The 22092-nt window shown below is 33.4% G+C and overlaps 1 protein-coding gene across 1 annotated transcript in view; it reads right to left on the bottom strand.

Annotated features, from left to right (window-relative positions):
* LOC140448688 (cytochrome P450 9e2-like) overlaps positions 1-22092 on the bottom strand; it is a 48064-nt gene that overhangs the window by 9913 nt on the left and 16059 nt on the right. Inside the window, exons 3-6 of the mRNA XM_072541800.1 lie at positions 5638-5801; positions 4834-5165; positions 1565-1772; positions 1199-1438 (exon numbers count right to left, since the gene is read on the bottom strand). Coding sequence (XP_072397901.1) covers positions 1199-1438; positions 1565-1772; positions 4834-5165; positions 5638-5801 — 944 coding nt within the window. The remainder of the gene's footprint in view (positions 1-1198; positions 1439-1564; positions 1773-4833; positions 5166-5637; positions 5802-22092) is intronic.

Genomic DNA, 22092 nt, shown 5'->3' with positions numbered 1-22092 from the left:
AATAAACTCTACTTTATCGTTGGATATCCGATACTAATTTGTAAAAACATTCATTTATTCCATATTGCTATGTAGAGTGGGAACATGGACTCTCGGAATCACAAGTATGCGATGTGTAGAAGCCTTTAAGATGTGGGGTTTTCGAAGGATGCTGAAGATCTCTTGAACAGAGCAAGTGACCAACAACGAGGTGTTGAGAAGTTACGAGTTATCTAAGACATATTTACAGAGGAGAAAAATACAACTTCCTACGACTGATAATGGAAGGGAAAGTTAAAGGAAGAAGATGTCTAGGAAGAAGATGTCCAGGAAGAAAATGCTCCTGGCTGAAAAATATAAGAGACTGGACAGGCATGGACACACATTCGATACTAAGAACAGCTCAAGATAGAGAGCAACTTGCTGTAGTTATAGTCAACCTTCAGTAATGGAGAGGGCACCTTTTTTTCTATTTTTTCTTTTTTCTTAACTTTATTCTTCTCTTCTTTATCTTCGCACATTAGGCAACAAAATACTTGTCTCATTGCCATTTGGTGACGAGAGCATTATTCCAAACCATGTTATTAAATACTGCACAAAGAAGTCGTCTTAATAGAAGTTCACAATTTTCTTATAGGAAGTTTAAGGATTCGTCTTTGCTCAATAACTACTTTTTTAGTTTATATAGGCTTTATTTCACTTAGATTTAACTTTCATATGCGACATATATAGTATTTCTTTTTACATTTTTATGCATCATGGTTTATTTACTCTATGTTCTAGATATGTTTTCTAAATTAAGAGTGTCCAGACACTATCTTTGTGATCGTCATCATCCATTAGAAAAAGAAACAAATATCTGTTGTTAATGCTGCTAATGAATTTCGTCGTCGGAGTCCAATCTCTCTCTTTAGGACCTCATTTTTTAATCTTTTGTAGCCATTCTTTAACTTTATTTCTGACAGAAACTTTTGTTATGACGCATACTAACTATCCGTGAAGATATTTTCCGCAAATACTTCAGCCTGATATACTATAGAGTATTTTTTCAAACTGTAGTATTCACTGAATTTGGTTTCTGTCCAATGACCATCTTTTTTTTCTATTATTTATTTTATATTTAACATTCTATATAATATTAAATAATCTATATTATATTTTATATTTCGCAACGGTTTTTATGGTTTTGAAAACAATATATAAATGATCAAATACTCACCAGAAAGAACCATATCCATGTACTTCATTTTCATGATGGCTTCGTATGTTACATTACCATTACATTGCTCCAACGTTTCTTCAATTTCTGTTCTTAGTCTCGTTTGAATGTCTGGATTGACCATCAATTCGTAGCAGGTAAATGACAATAACGAAGCAACGGAGTCAAATCCAGCGAAGAAGAAGATCAACGCTTGAGCCGCTATGTCTACCATCGTCATGTCTTTGGCCACCTTCTTGACTAAACACAAAAGAAAATATTATTTCCGTGCTATAACAGCTTTTTCTAAGTTCACATTTTTATATTTATGTATTTGTATTTCTATAAATATTTGTTGAAATTACTGAATAACGACATAATACTCACTTAGTTCGTTTGATTCTGCCTCAGCTGCTTCTATCTCCCCATCTTGTGATTTTTCTCCGTTCTCTAGGCCGCCCTTTCTTGCTTGTATTAAAAGGTGCAACATATCTGGTCTCACGATATTTTTTTCTTCTCTGGCCTTTACAGTATCGCCAATAAGATTAATAAAAAATTTTCGAACATATGTAGCGAAGAAACCGATTTTGAAAAACTGAAAAAAAAAGATTTAAAATGTATAGTAAAAGGTAATCATAAAGATACGAGATATTAAAACATCCTTTATAAAGGGTATATAATTAATTATATCAATCAATCAGTTTATAACGTTCTACACCGTCTTCTGATTTCCAATCTCCATTTATCTCGATCGTTCCAAAGGTTTTCTTCAACTCCCCTCTCCCTTAAATCTTTATCGATTCCTTCTCTCCAACTTAATCTCGGTTCACCTTGCTTTCTTCTTCCATGCGCTGTCCAGTTCAATACTTTCTTTGGTATTCTGTGTTCGCCCATTCTTTGGACGTGTCCATACCATTTTAGTTGATTTATTCTGATTTCCTCTGTTATATTGTGCTTAACACCCATAATTTTTCGTATTATGGGTGTTAGCCGCTCTTCTTCAGAAGTCCATTTCTGTTGCTTCTAATGCTTTTAAGTTTTTTCTTTCAGTGGCCATACCTTACTTCCATATGTAACAATGGTTTTTATAATGCTATGTATTATACATATACATAATATATTATGTTTCAGTAATAATAACTCTCATAACAAGAGACAAAAAAATGCTGGAACCTGATAAGCAATCACTGGAGAAAACAAAAGATCCTACAAGCAGGCGTTAACAGCGATAAGAGTAGGAATGCTGTCCCAAAACTATCCAGTAGAGTACTTAGTAGTCATTAAAGAGAAGGCCAGAAAAAAATATTATTCTGGAAAATGACAATGATAATTAGAGCTGGAAAATAGTGGAGCTAGTTTCAAAAAAAGAAAAAATAAGCCTTATCTCAACAGCTTACTGTCTGATCTGGCTAACTGCTTCTGTTTTGTGCTAACAAAGCCAAAGTTGAATAACAAAAAAGCATAATTTAGTCATTACAGCTGCACTTACTATCTCACACTAGATGGGGAGAGCAATATTTGCCTTGCCGAAATTCTAGTTTGCGCCTTAACCTTGTGATGGTTTAAACAAACCAACTAACCAATTCTACTATTCTTATAGAAGCAGAATGATAACTTTAATACACGAATTGGTAAACTTTAAGAAAAGTTGACCAATACATTACGATAGAACTGATCCTCTCAGTGGAACCTAAGTCCGTGGAAAATCTAAAAGAAGGTGGCTAGGTGAACAGTTACTGCATTTCTATTTCAGAGTTCATCATGTTCAAAGACAATAAATTTAATTTCCATGTGCAGCGATGATCAATTCCCCCTGTATCTGATGGGACAAACGCTCGCTACCACAGCTTCCTATTTGGGCGTCCTATAGGAGGGGCGTCCACTAGGACACTCAACTGAGAACCTGATTTCAAGGCAACTTTAGATTAGATAGGATCAGAAATCGAGCCCGACTCCTAGTACCACTTACAGGGACATTCGGAAAATCACACACAAAAACTCTCATCCACACTTATAAAACATTCATTCGACCCGTTATAGAGTAGCAACCAATTCTGCGTAGCGCCTGCCGAAAACGTTGGTATTTCCCATCCCGTGAAATCCATCAAACAGCCAATGTCACTTCAATTATCGAGAGAATAAAATCTCTTAACAGGAATTTTACACTCAGAACTATCAACGGCCCCCCTTCCAACACCAAAGACACCTTAAAAACCTCCTGTTTTTTCCGTGGTCACGTAAACTCCCGGAGGCCCAAAAATAAAAAACTTCACATCCCGTTCATTCTAATGCAGGCATGCATTAGAATGGGCGGGATGTGAAGTTTTTTATTTCGAACTTCCGATAGAATACACTGACATCCTCGAAGCTACTCCACTAGCTTAGAGGACCCACCTCTAATCTCCAATTCCTCTTCCTTACCCCGCACAGGGGGAGATTGGTTTTTTGCGGTTTCCCAATCTCCCTACTCAACGATTCCTGTCCGTCCCTGAGAAACTAGTAGCTACTATTTTCTCACCTGAGCCGGCAATTGCTAGAACCGTCTATCAAACTCCGACGAGGCCTGGCCGTTAGCGAAAGCGACCAATAACAGAATTATAGTGCAATACACTAGTCCTGAAGTTGATCGCAATCGCAAAAACGGCTTGCAGGAACAATGGTCACTAGAGAACACGGTTTTAGCCCCTGCCGACTCGGATTCGCACACATTCAACACTAATAACACATTCACAGAAATCACACTCACACTAATCCATCAGTAAAAGGGGTCCTCTATCTGCTACCGAAGCATCCTCATCACCGGGACCTCCGACCGACTTCAGCCTCCGTTACTTAACACGGGGTCTGTGGTCAGACGGGGAAAATCTAGATGATTCGACGGAGCCAAGTAACGTCGAAATGGTAGCATCCGTCACTGTTGGATTAAACACACACACACATATTCACACTGGGCAAAATACGACAAGTCGACTCTCGAAAGCTGAGGTCCTCCATTTTCGAGTACGCTCGACCACAAAATTACAGTGCAATATACTGGTTTTGGGGTCTAGTACAAGTTCGAAAATGACACAGGAACAATAGCCACTAGAGACCCGACTCTGTCGTATCTAGCTCAAAAAACACACATATTCACTCTGGAAAGAACATCATAATCCAGACAAGCCTTTTGCCTCTGATTCGAATAGTGACTCCATCTCGACAGCCTCCAAGACGCTCCACCAGAAGACGAACGCTAATGCCCCAGTGGTTTCTAGGACTGTTTGCTTTTGTTCTGCTATTCTGAATACATTCAAACTCAAGCCTGAAGAGGATCGAGCGATCCTAAACGGGTACAAATATGTTCACTCTTTCGAAATAAAGAAATCCTTACCCTATCCCGCAAAATGAACATTGGATGATGATGACGAAAAATAGACCACTTGAGAAAGACACTCTGCCGATACAACTGTAGTGATAATAAATTATAATAATTTTTGTGAAAGTTTTAAAACCCAAAGTTTTTAGTGTTTTATTGTTAGATGAAATGAGTTTCTATCAAGTAACGGTCGAATCCATCAGTTACTGAAATACTTAACCTGCTGAAAACAATTTTAATAGAAGAAAAAGACAGAAAACCAATATAAACGCTGAGAAACACATTTTTATTAAATACTTACGGTAAAGAATTTTGGAACCATGACAATACCCATAAATTTCATGGTTTTCTTAAATCCACTAAAACTGGTAATATCCTGTCCCATCAGGAAAAACTCGTTGTTTGGATTTTTCAGTGAGTCGATTTTTATTCCGAATGCGATAGATGCTATGATGTCGTTGGTAAAACGGGTGAATTTGTCCTTCAGCTCAAGCTCAATTGAATCTTTGTTTTGTTCCAAAAAGTAATTGACGAAGTCATCGGCCGTTTCCGATATTAAAAAGAACATGGATTTCATTTTTTTACTGGTGAATGCTGGGCTAAGGATTGCTCTCATATCGCGCCACTTTTGACCTGCAAAAAAAGTAGAATTTAAAAAAAAAAGTAGAATTAAACTAATAGCAATAGCTAATTAGAAAACGAAACTTGAGTAGTTTAGGACTAAATAAAAAAGTGTATAGACTAAGTCTTAGAATAATAAATCAGTTGTAATACAACCATTAGATATACAATCAATTACGTGCCAGAAATATTGGCCATGTTAGGGCTTTAAACTTTGTTGGAGAGGTTTTTATGGCTCTTAAAATAATTTAACGAATGATATAAGACAAAGAAAAAATGAAAGAGAAAATATGCCTAGGAATGATATTAATATTGTATAAAGTTAAAGTATAAAAACGTTAAAAAGTGTAATTGGTAATTCCAGCAAGTAAAAACAAATGGAAAAAAGAAGGAAAAAGTGAATGATAAACGAAGAAAGTGTAAAATAAATGTGAATATAAAGTCAAATACTTAATAAACAATACAAACAAATAGACTTACTTACCTGTTAAAAAGAACAGATTTTTGGCCCATAATGGATCAGCTTCTTCCGACACGAACATTGCATGGTCTGTAAAATGGTCGAAATCCTTGACGAACAGCTGTTTTAAAAGCTCTAAATCTTTGACGACGAGTATTGGAATCATAAATTGGTACATTCCAGCATACCTAAAAAAAGCATTTTCGATAAGAGTATTAGAAAAGGGAGAGGCTCATATTAGAATTTTGTTGAAATTATTTGAATGTTGAACTGCGCTGGTTGACATAAAAAGTTTAACTACCAAAGCAATATCCATGATAGTCTAAAAAATGTGTTTTTGTACACAGATTTTGGCAAGAATATCTCTTTTAGTTTTTACGAGTATGTTGGTTTTGTTGGATTTCTAAAGATGGAACCGTTTACAAATTTTTTTACCAAAAATTATAAGTTGAAATTTTTACGATAATTAACAATTAAGTACCTACCTATAACAGATTATTTGTTAAATTTGTATTTGAGCAAACAGCGTATTGTTCAGTATCACGGAAATTTTCAAAAATATAATTATTCTGGTCCAAAGGAAGATCGGAGAAAAATGTAATAAATATTCCAGCTACATAATGCACAAAAGAAATATGGACCCAGGAGTCCCTCCCCAATGATTGGAATATTGGAATACTTTGCACCATACACAAAAAAGGAGCTATCTTTAAATGCTCTAACCACAGAGGAATTACAATGCAGCGTATAAAATATTTTCCACAGTACTATGTCACCGTATGGCACCATATACAGAACGGATAGTTGGAAAATACCAGGCTGATTTCAGAAGTGGTAAATCTACAATTCATCATATTGCAACCCAGAAACAAATTTTGGTAAAACACTGGAATATGGCATTGATACTCATCACATATTTATAGACTACAAAGCAGCCTACGACTCTGTGAATAGAAGAGAAATGTTCAAAGCAATGAAAGAGCTAGGTATACCAAAGCAGTTGGTAAATTTAACAAAACTCACTCTTGAAAAAGTTGAATGTAGAGTACGAATTCAGGGGGAACTATCTGAACCTTTTAAAACAAATAATGGGCTGCGCCAGCGAGACCCTCTTTCCTGTATACTGCTCAATCTGGCTCTGGAAAAAGTAATACGTATTATTCATTATATTATTATAAGTAATACGTATTATTAATCACAAATCCCAACCACTTATTCAATATATAATAAATCAGTGTAAATCCTGGCATATGCTGATGATATCAGTATTATTGGGAGAACGGAAAAGGCTGTACGAGAGGCGTATGTAGCATTAAATAATCAGCTACAAAAATGGGTTTAAAACGAGAAATATGGGAATAAGTGCTTGGCGGAGAAATGGATAGGGACGACTGGAGAGAAATTCTTGGGGAGGCTAGGACCCACGCGGGGTTGTAAAGCCAGAATGATGATGATGATAAGGCACTCATACTTTATCAAAGGCACATCAGTTATAGTTTACGAATAATATAACAAATAACTACCAGTAGCCATAAAAAGATCAAAATTTGATGTCAATCTAGAACGTTTATATTAGAAGTATACGAGCCCAGTCGCGTATGAATTGGTCCAAAACCAATATGCAAAACAATTTTATTTTTTTGTATTAGAATTTATCTAACTATTATAAATTAAACGGTTTCGATTAAACTTTTTGATACGATGTGGATTTGCCAATAATTCAACAATACATAATACTTTTATTAACTACAATAATTATAAAATAAAAAAACAGGAAAAGTAATGTACTAAAATAAAGTACATAGCTATATATGTATAGTTCGACATTTTATATTGGTTAATAGTATGTGTAGATGCAAATGCACCCCCCTGAAAAACAGATGCGGCCCCTGAAAATAAATCCTGGCGGTGCCCATGCTCAGAGTTACAAGTAAATTGTCTCTTAGAAGTATACAGGTGCCTTTGTGTTTTACGATATATTGCCTTTGTTAAATAATTTAATTGTATTTAATTCGATAAAAATGGAAGACGCTGGTGTAACTGTATCCAGAAATTTAGTGTCTCATTATAAAAGTTATTTTAATAACAGCTGTAAAACTGAATAATCCCTTGTAAGTACTCTATTGTTGTATAATTATCACAGCTATCCAAGCTGACAAGACCGGCATATAGCCAAGTAATAATAATAATAATAATAATAATAATAATAATAATAATAATACTTTATTTCCTTTTTGACAAATACAATTTGTATAGGATCAGTGACAGTTTAGTAAACAAAATAAGTAAATATAAATGTAAATCTAAAATTACTCTAAACCTAACATTACAAGACAAACACAAATAGAAAATGTAAAATTACTAGTGTATACTTAAAATAATGTCAACTACTAAAATATTCATCAACAGAATAAAACGTATTCTGCAATAAAAAATCTTTTAAAGTTAATTTAAATATTTTCATATTCTTACATTTTTTTATTGGCTCGGGTAACTTATTATATATTCTTTGACCTATTATTGCAGGTGAGTAAAAATGCATATTTCCTTTAGAAAAAGGCACATGTAATTTTTGATTCTGCCTTGTATTTATATTGTGAATTTGACTATTAGTTTTAAATTTCTCAAGATTTGAATGAATAAAAACACAAACTTCAAAAATATATAAACACGGCACAGTTAAAAGTTTATATCTAGTAAAGTAACTCTTACAGCTAGTGATTCGAGAAATACCAGCAATACAACGGACTATTCTCTTTTGAGACAGAAAGACTTCACCGAATTTACAAGACCTACCCCAAAATACTATGCCATACCGCAAACGAGACTCCACCTGAGCATAATACAGCATAATTAGCTGTTTTTCACTTAGTATATCTTTGAGGTTTCGAAGTAGGTAGCATGATGAGTTCATTTTGGAAATAATATCATCACATTGCCTTTTTCAATTGAGACATTCATCAACATACAAACCCAAAAACTTTAGGCTATGAACTTTTTCAATTTGTTTAGAATATATTGATAGTTCGATATCTAACAGATGTTTCTGTCTATTGTGGAAATGAATAGCATGCGTTTTATCCGCATTAAGATGTAAGTAATTCGAGGAAAACCAATTACTAAGATCACACAAAAGTTCGTTACATTTATTTTCAAGAGATATATGTGATTTATCTGATATAAGTATTGAAGTATCATCTGCATAAAGTGTAAACTGTACAGCAGAATTTATTGAGACAATATCATTTAAGTAAATAAGAAATAATATTGGGCCAATTACAGAACCTTGTGGAACACCCATATGAATGTATATGTAATCTGATTTGCAAATATTTACTGATTGTTGGGATACATCTGTTAAGGAGACATACTGACGACGTTCTGATAGGTAGGATTCTATCCATTTTAGAGAGAGATCTTTTATTCCAATATTTTCTAACTTATTAATGAGTAACGTATGATCGACATAGTCAAATGCCCTACTGAGATCACAAAAAATCCCGACAGGGCATTCATCCGCATCAATATAGTTAGTTAAAGTCTCATAAAATGAATGAACTGCTGTATTTGTAGACTTACCTGCCTGAAAGCCATGCTGATATTTACTAACAATACCTTTCTCCAATAAATAAGAGTTTAATCTGTTAAGATAACAGTATTCGAATATTTTTGAAAACACTGAAGGGACAGTTATTGGGCGATAATTACTAATATTCTTTGGATCACCTTTCTTATGTACAGGAACGACTTTTCCCACCTTTAGATAATCCGGGAAAATACCATTGCAAAAAGACAAGTTTATTAGAAATGTTAAAGGTGATAATATGAATGGAATTACTTTTTTTAATAAAAATTGAGGTATTTCATCAAATCCACACGATTTTGAAGATTTCAATTTTCCTATCAATAATTCACTCAGCTCATTTGGAGTGTGAGGACATAATTGTAAAAAACTGTCATTTTCATTATAAGGCGGTTTCCTTAAAGTACTATTTTGATGACTGGGAATTTTAGAACGTACCTCAATTGGAGCATTCTTAAAGAAAACATTGAACATGTTAGCAACAATAGGGCATTCCTCTATTACACAATTTTCATCTGATTTTAGACTTTAGACATATATTTTTCCTTCTATTATTGTCAACATTATTAGTCACGTCGGCAACAAGTCTCCAGGCACTTTTTGTTGGATTATCTGATGATGAAATAATATTCTGGTAATAATTTTTCTTTGTCAAACATAAAAGTTTCTGGTGTTTCTTTTTTTCTAACTCGTAATATTCACGAAGACACGGACAGGATCTAGATAAAACATGCAAGTTTTTTAAGTTACTACTAGATAAGCGTACTTCAGTGTTTACCCATTTTTTACGATCATTTATAATACGTTTATTTTGCAATGGAAAATTAATGTTAAAATAATACGAAAAAATATCAAAAAACACATTAAAAGCCAAATTAGTATCAAGTATACCATAAACAAGATTCCAATCTTCCAGCACAAGACTCGTAACAAAATTATCTATCCCACTCTCTGAAAAATATCGCTTTTGACAAGACATAGGCAATCTCGATATATCGATTTCAAGTTCGACTAAAACAGTTCTATGATCAGACACAGTGTTGTCAAGAATACATGATGTACCTAAATTAGAAAAATTTACAAAAATATTATCAATTGTTGTTATGCTGGTATTTGTTACTCTTGTAGGCCATTTGACAAGATTAGTATGTATGTTATAAGCAGATAAGCAATTAAGTAGTTTTGTTTGGTTATTGTTTGACGTTTTCATATCAATATTAAAGTCACCACAAATAATATAACATGCATTTGGCTTGTATAAATAATTTAAAAGACAGTCAAGATTATTTAAAAAAATATTTACATCTTCACACGGAGATCGGTAGCAATTCAATATGTAAAAGATATTATTGTTTTTATCCCTAATTAAAGAACAACAAAACTCTGAATGTTTATCAGAACAGAATTTTTAACATTAATATTATGAGCGTTTACATTTCTCTTTACGAATATTCCTACACCACCTCCTCTTACTGAAGAGTTTCTACAATAACTACTACTCATAGTAAATCCATCAATGTATACATTATTAATAGAGTCAATGGTTTCCCATAATTCTGTTAGACATAAGATTTCTATATTTTTAAATGTATTAATATCCACAACAATGTCACATATTTTATGGTTATTTATACTTTGAACATTTAATAACATTAATTTAGGGTTAAACATTACCTCTGGAACCTCTGATTTTTCCGTAGGTACAAAAAATTGTTCACACATGCATTTTCAGGCCAGAGTGCTGGATCCATAGCTTTATTGAAATTATTTTGATATATTACTTAAATGATGAGTAAAGACTTGGGTAGCGAGACTCCATAGACTCGCAAAGCACTTCCGGAAAATGGGATTTTAGAAGATTTTCCATTGCAGTCACATTGGTGCTAGGATCAATGCGATACACATGTAGATCCACATATTTTGGAACACCTTTGACAGATCCAGCACCAGTTCCAACAACTAACTGTCTTCTTCTTTTGTTTCTGTCTTGAACTTTCTGCCATGGAGCTTCGTCTTTTGTGGCTTCTTTCGTAAGATTTATTACAGATGACATAATACTTTCTTGGGCCTTTTGACACTTATTACTTCCTAAATCAACTGAAGCTGGAAGTGCTGCTTCCACAGTGGACGTGGATTGACTTTTACTACGACTACGACTACTATTATTAGCTACAGCATTTGAATTTTCAGGTGGTTTAAGTCCCCCGTTAGTAGGTTTGGCAACGTTGGACGTAGTCCGTTTATGTTCAATATTTTTATTTGAATTTGTTTTTAATAAAGAAATAATTAAATCTTGACGTTCATTACCTTTTACTAGCTCTGTATTTAACGATTTTAAGTAAGTAATCTCGATCTCGGCACACTTTAACTTGCACTGTAGTTGAGTGAGTTCTAACCTCAAATCACTATTGCACAGTTTCACATCGGAACAAGAAGATCCACTGGTCTCCAAAACATTTTTGACACTTTCACTAATTTTTATTCCTTCGGGAACCTTTTTTTGAATAAGTATTTCCAATAATTCTGATTTCTTAAGACGATCTAGTTCTTTGTATATTAATTCGTCAGTCGCCATCTTGATTCTCCAACTGTAGGTTAGTACATATAATCAGATCAAATATTATCATTCAAGCGTAATGTCAAAAAACTCTTTTTATAAACATACAAATTTCCCATAATTATTGTATTCTTTTATTAATCATTATTTTAAGTCTCAACGAAATAAAAGCGCCCAAAATTATGAAGATCTCAATTTAGTTAAATTGACTGGACCGGTGGTGGAAATTAATAAGTTTTGGGAAAACGGGTAATATCCCAAACACATTAGAACTGACACACCCGTATATACAGTTATAATGAGTAAACGTTTAACTTAATTGACCTATTAACAAATTACTTGGAATTTATATAACTTTCTACCTGTTACTTATCGTTAATTGTTTTTTAATTTGAAGAGAGTTGTACGATGACAAACTAACACTTAAAAGTCTGCTTCGACGGAATTGGTTGTAAAGTGGTTTGAGTGTTCAGTTTGTGCAAAAAATTAGTTGAGTATTGTAATAAAAGTGTTTATTTTTTTAGAGTGTGTACACTTGCCGGTGAATCCACGTAGTCAAATTTACCTTTATTGTATGAAACAATGTGGCGTCCCTGGGGTCCAGAGGATAATAGGGCAATTCTGCCAGTTAATGAACCGAAAGCAAATCGACAAGGAGGTGATCTCATTCAAGTATTAGAACCTGAACAGCGCCAACGAATACATTTATCTACTGATGTAAAACAAATTATTGCTAATGTTTTTCAAACTCTTGACGAAAAAAATATGGACAGTAACGAAGCCTTACATGAAACGGCAACTTTGACTAAAAAACCATTATCCACAGTCAGAAAAATTGTAACTAATCCTATTATACCAAGATTAATAAGACGGGATAACAGTATTTCTCGGAAGCTCGATCGTGCAGATGAAGATCTTATTCGTCGCAAAGTGTATGCCTTGTATGAAGAACAAATTGTACCCACACTAGATATATTAGTTGACAGGCTTCACGTCGACAACACTGAAATTAAGTGCGGTAGAACAACTGTTTTTAAGTGTTTGCAACGTATAGGGTTTAAATATAAAAAAGTAGATAAAAGACAGGTACTTATGGAATCCAAGCGTTTACGGATATGGCGAATGGAATATTTAAACACAATTAAACAGTGTCGTCGAGAGAATCGACCTATTATTTATTTAGATGAAACGTGGTTTGATACACACGATACGCCATCTAAAGGTTGGGTAGATAATAGTCAATCTTGTTCAACAAAAGCGCCTTCTAATAGAGGAAAAAGAATAACAATATTCCATGCTGGATCAGTCGATGGATGGGTTCCAAATGCCTTATCTCTATCAGCTAAAAACATCAGTGATTCATGTCTCGATTACCATGACAACACAACTTCAGATATATTTGAAGACTGGTTCAAAAATAAGTTAATACCCAACATACCCCCTAATAGTGTTGTAGTTATGGACAATGCAACATATCATAGCAGGCAATTAAATAAAATTCCCAGTTCAAGCGATACGAAAATAACAATACAGAATTACTTGTATGACAAAGATATTTATTTTCACATAGATAATACTAAGAAGGATTTATTGGACATTTTAAAAAGTTTCGCATTGAAAAAAGAATACTTTTGTGATAATTATGCCGAAAACATGGGTCATACGATTTTAAGACTTCCACCATATTACTGTGTATTTAACCCAATCGAACATATGTGGCATCAACTTAAGTCAAGAGTTCGAAGAAATAATACTTCGCCACATTTAAATGCATCTGTCCTGCATTTAATTGAAAAGGAAGTACTCAAAATTGATGCGAATAGTTGGAAAAATGCAGTCTCATATGTTATGAAAGCTGAGAATTCATATTTTCCTACATATAATATACAAAATATTATCATCAATTTAAAAGACGACAGTGATAGTGACACAGATTTAACATAATATCTATGTGATGTAATATTTATACTCGTTTTGTGTGTGTGTGTGTGTGTGTGTGTGTGTGTGTGTGTGTGTGTGTGTGTGTGTGTTTGTGTTTTGTGTTTTGTGTTTTGTGTTTTATTGGCACTGGTTTTCACAACCAACTGGCCAGTCAATTTCATAATGATTTTTTTAGACTATAACTTATCACTAACTCAGGGGAGTAATGTGTAGTCTCTGTGTTAAGTAAATGTCTTGTTACTTTAGTAAAGTCGACGTCATTGTCTTTACAAAGGGACGCTAATTGTATCCGAACGTTTGCGGTCCCTCAGGTGAGTACCGATTTACTCGTTTTAAAAGGTTCATATTTATTCATGTTGACATGTTATGTTTAACTTTTCCGTTTCATGTCTGAAAAAGTTGGCAAAAAATGATAAATTTCTTTATTAATAATTTCACGAAAAAAAATTATTCTTCACTAAAGGTTGGGCATCACATAAAATTATTAATCAATAATCTTATAAAATAATAAGTGGTAGATAGGGAAAATCATAATTATTAATTAATACTGAAGTGATTTTAAATTTAGATATACAAGAAAATGTTATTTTAAAATGTTTGTAGGTATTAAAAATTATGTCCAAGTTTAGATTCATGGCCTTCTAATAATTAAATAATACATTTAAAGTAAAAAGTAAATAAAAAAATACTTTTGCATTTGTTGATTTTGTATATTGAATAAGTTATCAGTTTATGTATTTTTCCCTTAATTATCTAGATATTTATTTAAATTAAATATGTAATGTAAATGCCAAATAAAATATAAAATTCGTTAAGCCGGCCCTTTTTACTATTTACCTGAAGAGGCAAATCACTTTATGGCGTCGACTTTATCAGCGGGATACTTTTAAATTCTGCATAAGTCAGTTCTTATAATTGTGAATGAAGTATACTATCAGAGTAGAAATAGAAGAGTATGACAGAAAATACGACAGATTTAATATGCATAAAAAAATAAAAGAACTAACAAATACCAAAAAGCGAGCACACTGTGGGATACTCATTGATGATAATGATAAACTTATTGCAGAGACATCAAAAATAAACTAAGATTTTGGCAAGAATACATAATGAAACTATTCGACGATGATAGAATGATACAAGAAGAACCACAGGAATAAACAGGACCAAAAATAATAATGTGGGAATTAGAACAGGCAATTAGAAATGCAAAGACCGCAAAATCAGTAGGCCCAGATCAGATACCCACTGAGCTAATTAAATGGATACTTTTAGATTCAACAAAACATATACAACAGGAGTAATACCCGAAGATTGGTTGCTTTCCACGTTTGTAACATTACTAACATCAGTACATGCGACAGAATGCTCCCAGTACAAAACAATTTTCTTAATAAGCCACACACTTAGGATATTTCTCAAAATAATACATAGAAGATTATACAACAAAATAGAAGACTATATAGATGACACAGACAACATCAGAAACTCGTAAAACTGTTAAAAGAAAAGAATGTGGATAGTCGAGATATGCGGGTTATTGTCAATCTGTACTGGAATCAAAAAGCAAAGGTTAGAATCGAAAATGTCGATACGAAAACTATAGAAATCAAACGAGGTGTTGGACAGGGTTGCGTGCTGTCCACATTGTTATTTAATCTGTACAGCGAAGCCATTTTTAAGGAAGCAATATTAGAAAAACAACGGGGTATATCAATAAACGGAAAAATCTTGAACAACATAAGATTCGCAGACGACACCGCTGTTTTTGCAGACAGTCTTAGTAAATAGATTACATCAAGTCAGTATAAAATATGGACTACAAATGAACGTTAAGAAAACCAACTGCATGATTATTTCTAAGCAACATACAGTAGGAAGGCTAGATATCGAGGGAAAACAAGTAGAAAGAGTGAATAGCTACAAATATCTGGGAACCTGGGTAAATGAAAACAATGACCAAGGTAGAGAAATAAGGACACATTAAAATTGCAAGACAAGCATTTATAAAAAGGAAAACAATATTTGTTAATTAAGACCTTCCTCTGGAGCTGAGGATAAGAGCCTTAAGATGCTACGTGTTCTCGACTTTGTTGTATGGAATGGAAAGCTGGACACTAAAAGTTGGCAATATAAACAAATTGGAATCATTTGAGATGTGGTGCTATTAAATTATTTTGGAAATCCCATGGACCCAACGAGTTACAAACGCAGAAGTGTTAAGAAGGCTACAAAAAGATTGCGAGGTCATAAAGCACATAAGGTGCGAAATATGAGACATTAAGGCCCATAATGCAAGGTAAAATCAAGGATAAAAGATGCATAGGAAGACGAAGAATTTCCTGGCTAAGAAATCTAAGAGAGTGGTGTAGTTGCAGCTTAGTAGATCTTTTCAGAGCAGCCGCCAATAAGATACGGATAGCTGTGATGATACCCAACCTCCGATAGGAGAAGGAACTACAAGAAGAAAAAGGTACTATCAGGTAGAGTATAAATTTGAAAAGCTCTCGTAAACAGTTAGGACTTGAAGCTATAAAAAACAGTGTCTCTTTTTCTGTCTGCTTGGTTTAACGGTATATCAGGGTTCTCCCCCCTCAAGCTTTTCCTTAAAATGTTCTGTCAATCTTCTTAGTTTTTCTTGCTGTTCTGGCAATATATTACGTTTCTTATCTTCTTCACATCTTTTGTTTGAATTATTTTCTGCTTTTGTTCAGTTTCTGGTAAAATGCTCTTGTCTCTGTTGGTTTACTTAGTTTTTATAGTTGATATAGTTCTGTGTTCATATTTTCTCTTTTTTTTCTGCGGTTGATTTTCTTTTCTTCTTTATGTAGTTATTTATATTCCTCCTCTGCTTGTCGGGTTCTGTGTAAACACATTTCGACATAAGGTCAGGACATTGATTAATTCCTCTATTAAATAGACTAACTCGGTTATTTTGATACTAAAAAGAATTAAATTTTTCTCGGAGATAAACTTTGAATCTTGATAATTTCATTTTGTTCTGTTTACTATTGTACTCTGTATTCATGGAAACTTATTTTATAAACTGGATATAATGTATTATGTTTATTATTATAGGCATAAATATAGTATTCTTTTGTTAAAATGTAAAGTGACAATGTGTTTTCGGCTATTTTTTACTAATTGCGACGCCTGATTTTGGATGACTAATTTTATTTTTTGTTTATTAGACTATAGGTTGCTTGAGTGCAAAAAATTGCTTAAATTTAAAATGTGGAAAAGGAAGGCAATACGAGAAGTTCTAAATCATCAGCATTTTCCAACAAACAAATAATTTAATTCTTTCTATATATAAATAAATTAATGAAGTAAGAACTCATTATCGGTATCTTCAACGAACATAAAACTAATTACATTTCATTATAAAATTCACTTCAAATATAGTAGATAACTGTTACATCTGTCATCAGTGCTAACTCATCTAACGGCAGATATACCTAGTCATTTTCGATAATATGTTGCCTGTTCATGATAGATATCAATTTCAAACAAACGCCGCCTTTAGTCAGACCCAAATAAATATAAATAACTATATCACTAAATGGTATTAATTAACCATCTTACATGTTTCAAGTAATTCTTTAGTATTTTATATGTTATTTATTATAGTTGAGAATCAAGTTTATAGGCAGTAGATTCTCAGAAATGTGAATGCGATAAATCATTGCCAGTTTGCGATGATAGATATTCTACCAATTTATCTTTTTCTTTTATAGTGTGTCTTATATAGTGTGTCTTATACAATTTTTTCAAGACTCAGGTGTGACATTTTTTATAGCAGTAAATAACAAGCTTCTCACCTCCTTCATTTTAAAACTCAAGTTTTCTCTTGCCACTTGTTTTTTTTTTATTTGAGCCCGTAGAAGCTCACAATGATAAGGAAAGAAGCGCTATACAATTATGTTGTTTTCACGAGTCATTTCGTCGACAGCATGTTTCTTGAATTCGGGTATATGTATTCTCGCAACATTTAATAATTGTACTTTCAATATGTCATCGAATGGTATATTTTTTTGAGAGAACCAGTTGATGCTCCCACCTTTTCGCCAGGCAGTTGTTGGTGTTGGCTGCAACTGTCGACTGTGGTATACCGCATTGTCGATAACAATGACAGAATTTGCTTCAAGATTTGGTAGAATCTTTGAAAACCAACATTCGAATCTTTGAGCGTCCATTCCCTCATGGTAATCGTTGGTTTACCAACGAAAAAAAAACCAAACTGCTGCCAATATGTGTTATAAGCCTCCGTCTTCTACCCACTGGTGTTTATAAATCTGTTGAAAACCCTTCAATGAAGGCTTGTCGATGACTTTTAATTTCAAAATCATGCCACGCCTTTGAAAAAGTATGAGCTTGATTCAGCCAAGTTTCATTTAAATAGTACACTTTACGCCCTTCACGACGATACTCTCGGATTTTTTATAAGTAATGTTTCCACCATAAGATTATTTTATCTTTTTTCTGCTATTTTCTGCCTATTTTCATATATTTGATGTTCATTTGCCCTAATGTTCGCAATAAATCACGTCTTAATATTTTGGGTATTGAATCATCGGAATTTATTTCGACTTCAACTTTCTTTAAAGTCGGGATTTCGCATCGAAAAAAGAAAGCGTGGAATTTCCTGCGAATAGCATATTTGGTGTCATCTTTAAGCTGGATGCGTTTTCTACTTCTGGATATCACTACATAGAGTACCTACATCGTTGACCAACATACTTTCATTGATTTTACTGAGTCCAGAATACACGTTATATATAATAGTTTTTTCTCCCATCGAAAAATTTGGGCATCGTTTACTTTGACTGCTCTCGCCTTCCATATTGCTCACAACACTAAAATACGTGTTCACTGCTTTGATAAATTAATGAAACAATTAACTGATTTCAGAATTTTATCTTACACCTAAAGATGTAATAAAATTTTACGACTTCTTGTCTTCGCTGTAGAAAAAAACTACTGTATAAAAAATGTAAAATATTTACAATGTGTTTATGTGAATCATATCCTGTTTACTTCGATAGCAAACCAACTGAATCCCTGAGTTGCCGGCTTTCATCGACGATCGCGGCTTTAGGGAGATTTAACTATTAATTACTAACCTAAAGTTATTTATTGTAATTAATCCACATGTCAATAATATTCATATTCCTACATTACCGTGAGACAAATTATAAATATGTATTTCTTTAATACTAGTGCAATACAAGACCTACAATAGTGCTGAAACGTCACTATTACTTCTAAGAATACAATTTTGTTTCTCGATTATATGGTATGCATCTTCATTTAGGTACACATCATTCGTTTCCACGCATTCGTTTGGATTTTAATTTCTTTAGATAAGCATAACAACGTAATAAAATAACATCAACTGCCCTAATACGCCCAAATAATAAATCTACATCTAAATTGATTTTAAAAGTAATCAAAAACGATTTTAGCCAGTATTTACTAAATAAGATTCTTCTTAAATTCTTTATCATTATAATGGACAGTGGTAATCATAAAACTTGTATAGCAAACTTATCAATGTTTTGTTAAAAATAAATGTGTTTTGCCCAAAACAAATAATGGACTGTTTTTGTTGATCAAGGTCATAGGTAAATAATGGTCATGGTTGTGTTAAACCTGTGCCGAATCCATGCATGGATAGGATATGTTTTTGGAATCACTTGGTAGCGTCCAAAAACTGTTAGCTGCCAGAGATTTAATACCTCGTAGTTGTGCAATATATGTTTGATTGTTTTATGTTCTCTACTACATAGTCTGAAGCTTAAGTCTTCATAAAACGACTCCGGTCTATACAAGCGTTCCTTGACTGGCATACTTCAAGTAAGAAAGCCTGTTATGGTTATAAGATGATTCCTGATGGGTTTTTATTAATTGCCATTAAATTTGCCGTGGGTTAAGATGACCAGGTTATCCGGATAGCCTCGGACGAGATATAGGTCATTTCTAAATCTAGCTATCAATCTATCCATGACCAGACTTCACAAGAGAGGGGATAAAGCTCCCCCTGCGAACAAACTGTACCTGCGGCTACCTGTGATAACACTACATCACCAGTAATATTACAGTATAAGACGGTTACACAAGCATTATTAATTCATGTTAATTCAGGTAATGATTTATAGAGGGATAAGAGAATACATCATTGCAAAGCTTGCCCAGGGGCAGATATAGCAAGTGACCACAAACGTGTTTTAGCATATATGAAACTCAAACTAAAGAAACTAAAAACAGCTACCAAAACACAAAGCATAAGAATAAGAATAAGAATAAAAAAATAAGAATAAGAATTAATCAAATAATACTAAAAGAAGCTGATCTCCGCCAACAGATCAAAGTACAAATACAGGAAGGAAATCCAAAAAGTAGAAATACAAGGACAACTTAACGCTGGAGAAAACTGGAGCGAGTTAGAGAAGATCCTGGAGAACATCATACAACAACAGCTGGGGGCGATACATCTCCTAAAAGCAAACAATGGATACCACAAGCAATAAAGTGAAGATATCGGAATGGAGGAAATATAAAAAGAACAACAATACAAAAACCTAAATAAAACAATCAAACAAAAATCAAAGGAGCAAAGAAATTGTAGCTATCAGAAAAATGTACAGAAATAGAAAGATTAGAAAAATAACATGACAGCTTTAATATTTATACAAATATTAGAGACAGCTGGTATATACAAAAAAAATAAGTATTGGAAACATAATAGACAAAAACAACAAAATAATAATTGAAAGTGCAGAGAAAATAAATAGATGAGAAGAAAATATAAAAGAGCTATTTGAAAACGACGAAATAATGTATACAATAGAACCAAGAGGTATAAATGGACCTAAAACCAAAGGGAAAAATGGAAAAGCACTTGAACGAATTAAAAAATGATAAAGCCGTGGGACCGGATAAATAACTACAGAAATCTTAAGACTACTAACAGAAAACCACCTTAATATACTATTAGAATTATTCAATGAAATTTACTATACCGGGAAAATTCAGAAAAATGGCTAATATATGAGTTCATCCCAATATCCAAAAAACCCAACGCAATGGAATGGGAAGTATATAGATCTATCAGCTTGATGAACCACGTTTTTAAATGTTTTTAACAGTCTTCTTGTGAGTTATACATGAAGGTGTCTACAAAAAACTAGACGATAGAATAACAAGAAACAAACTGGGATTTAGCAAACGTTTCGGCACTGGAGAGGCATTATTTCCTATACAAACACTCATAGAACGGTGTCGAGATGTCAACATAAATAAATGATCAGGATGTGAGAATCATTACAAATTGACACCGATATCAGAAAGCAATCGAGTACGACACGGATATATACTATTCCCTCTACTTTTTAATAGGTGCTCAGAAGAGATGTTTAAAGAGGCACAAGAAGGTATCAATAACGGCACATCAATTAACGGAACACTAGTAAATAATTTCAGATATACAGACGATACAGATATACGGTCAGCAGAGAAGACCTGCAAATTTTGGTTGATAGCACTACGCAGAGGTATGAACACAGTAAGAACAAGATTAAGACGAAATAACTTGCGTTAAAGGAAAAGCTTTAGAGAAAATACCCACAGACAATTACTTGGGATGTGAGCTAAATGAACAATGGGACCGTAGCCTTGAAATAAAATGACACATTGAGATGGCCAGAAGCGCTTTCAATAAGGTGAAAGCAATTTTTAAGAATATTTAAATATATTTTTCGGTCAATTCTCTTTTCGGGCAATTGTTTATCTGCCAATTGTCTATTCGGGCAAATGTCCATTCGGGAAATTGTCCATTCGGGGAATTATCCATTCGGGGAATTGTTCATTCGGGGAATTGCTTTCGGGGAATTGTCTTTCGGGAAATTGTTTTCGGGCAATTGTCCGGGACACAGGAAAAAGAGGACCAGGAAGACGATGGACGTCCTGGTTGAAAAAATTTGAAGCAGTGTTGTGGAAAAACTACAATAGAACTGTTCAAAACTGCTGCAGATAGGGTAAACTGGCTGTGATGATTGCCAATGCCCTTAAAGAATGAGGCAAATGAAGAAGAAGAAGAGAATATGAAGCAAGTAGGTATCTCTTGAACTAATTTTCGAAAACCTGGAAAATATCATGTTTCATAAAAAAAACAAGATAAATAGACAATCAAGAACAATCACCGATAATAAATGTTGTGAAATTATTGCACACCTTATTTCGAGTATATCTTGAACAAATTCCTGCATATTTAGCAAACTAAAATAGTTGGGAAACTTACAAACACGCAATAGAAATGTGCACTATAGCCCCAAAACTAAATACCTCCAAAAACGTGATTTTTTTAAATAAACTTTATTTATAGTACAAAAGATATTCT

This window comes from Diabrotica undecimpunctata, chromosome 1 (assembly GCF_040954645.1).
Source record: "Diabrotica undecimpunctata isolate CICGRU chromosome 1, icDiaUnde3, whole genome shotgun sequence".
NCBI classification, from domain to species: domain Eukaryota; kingdom Metazoa; phylum Arthropoda; class Insecta; order Coleoptera; family Chrysomelidae; genus Diabrotica; species Diabrotica undecimpunctata.
This window is presented reverse-complemented; position numbering and strand designations above follow the sequence as displayed.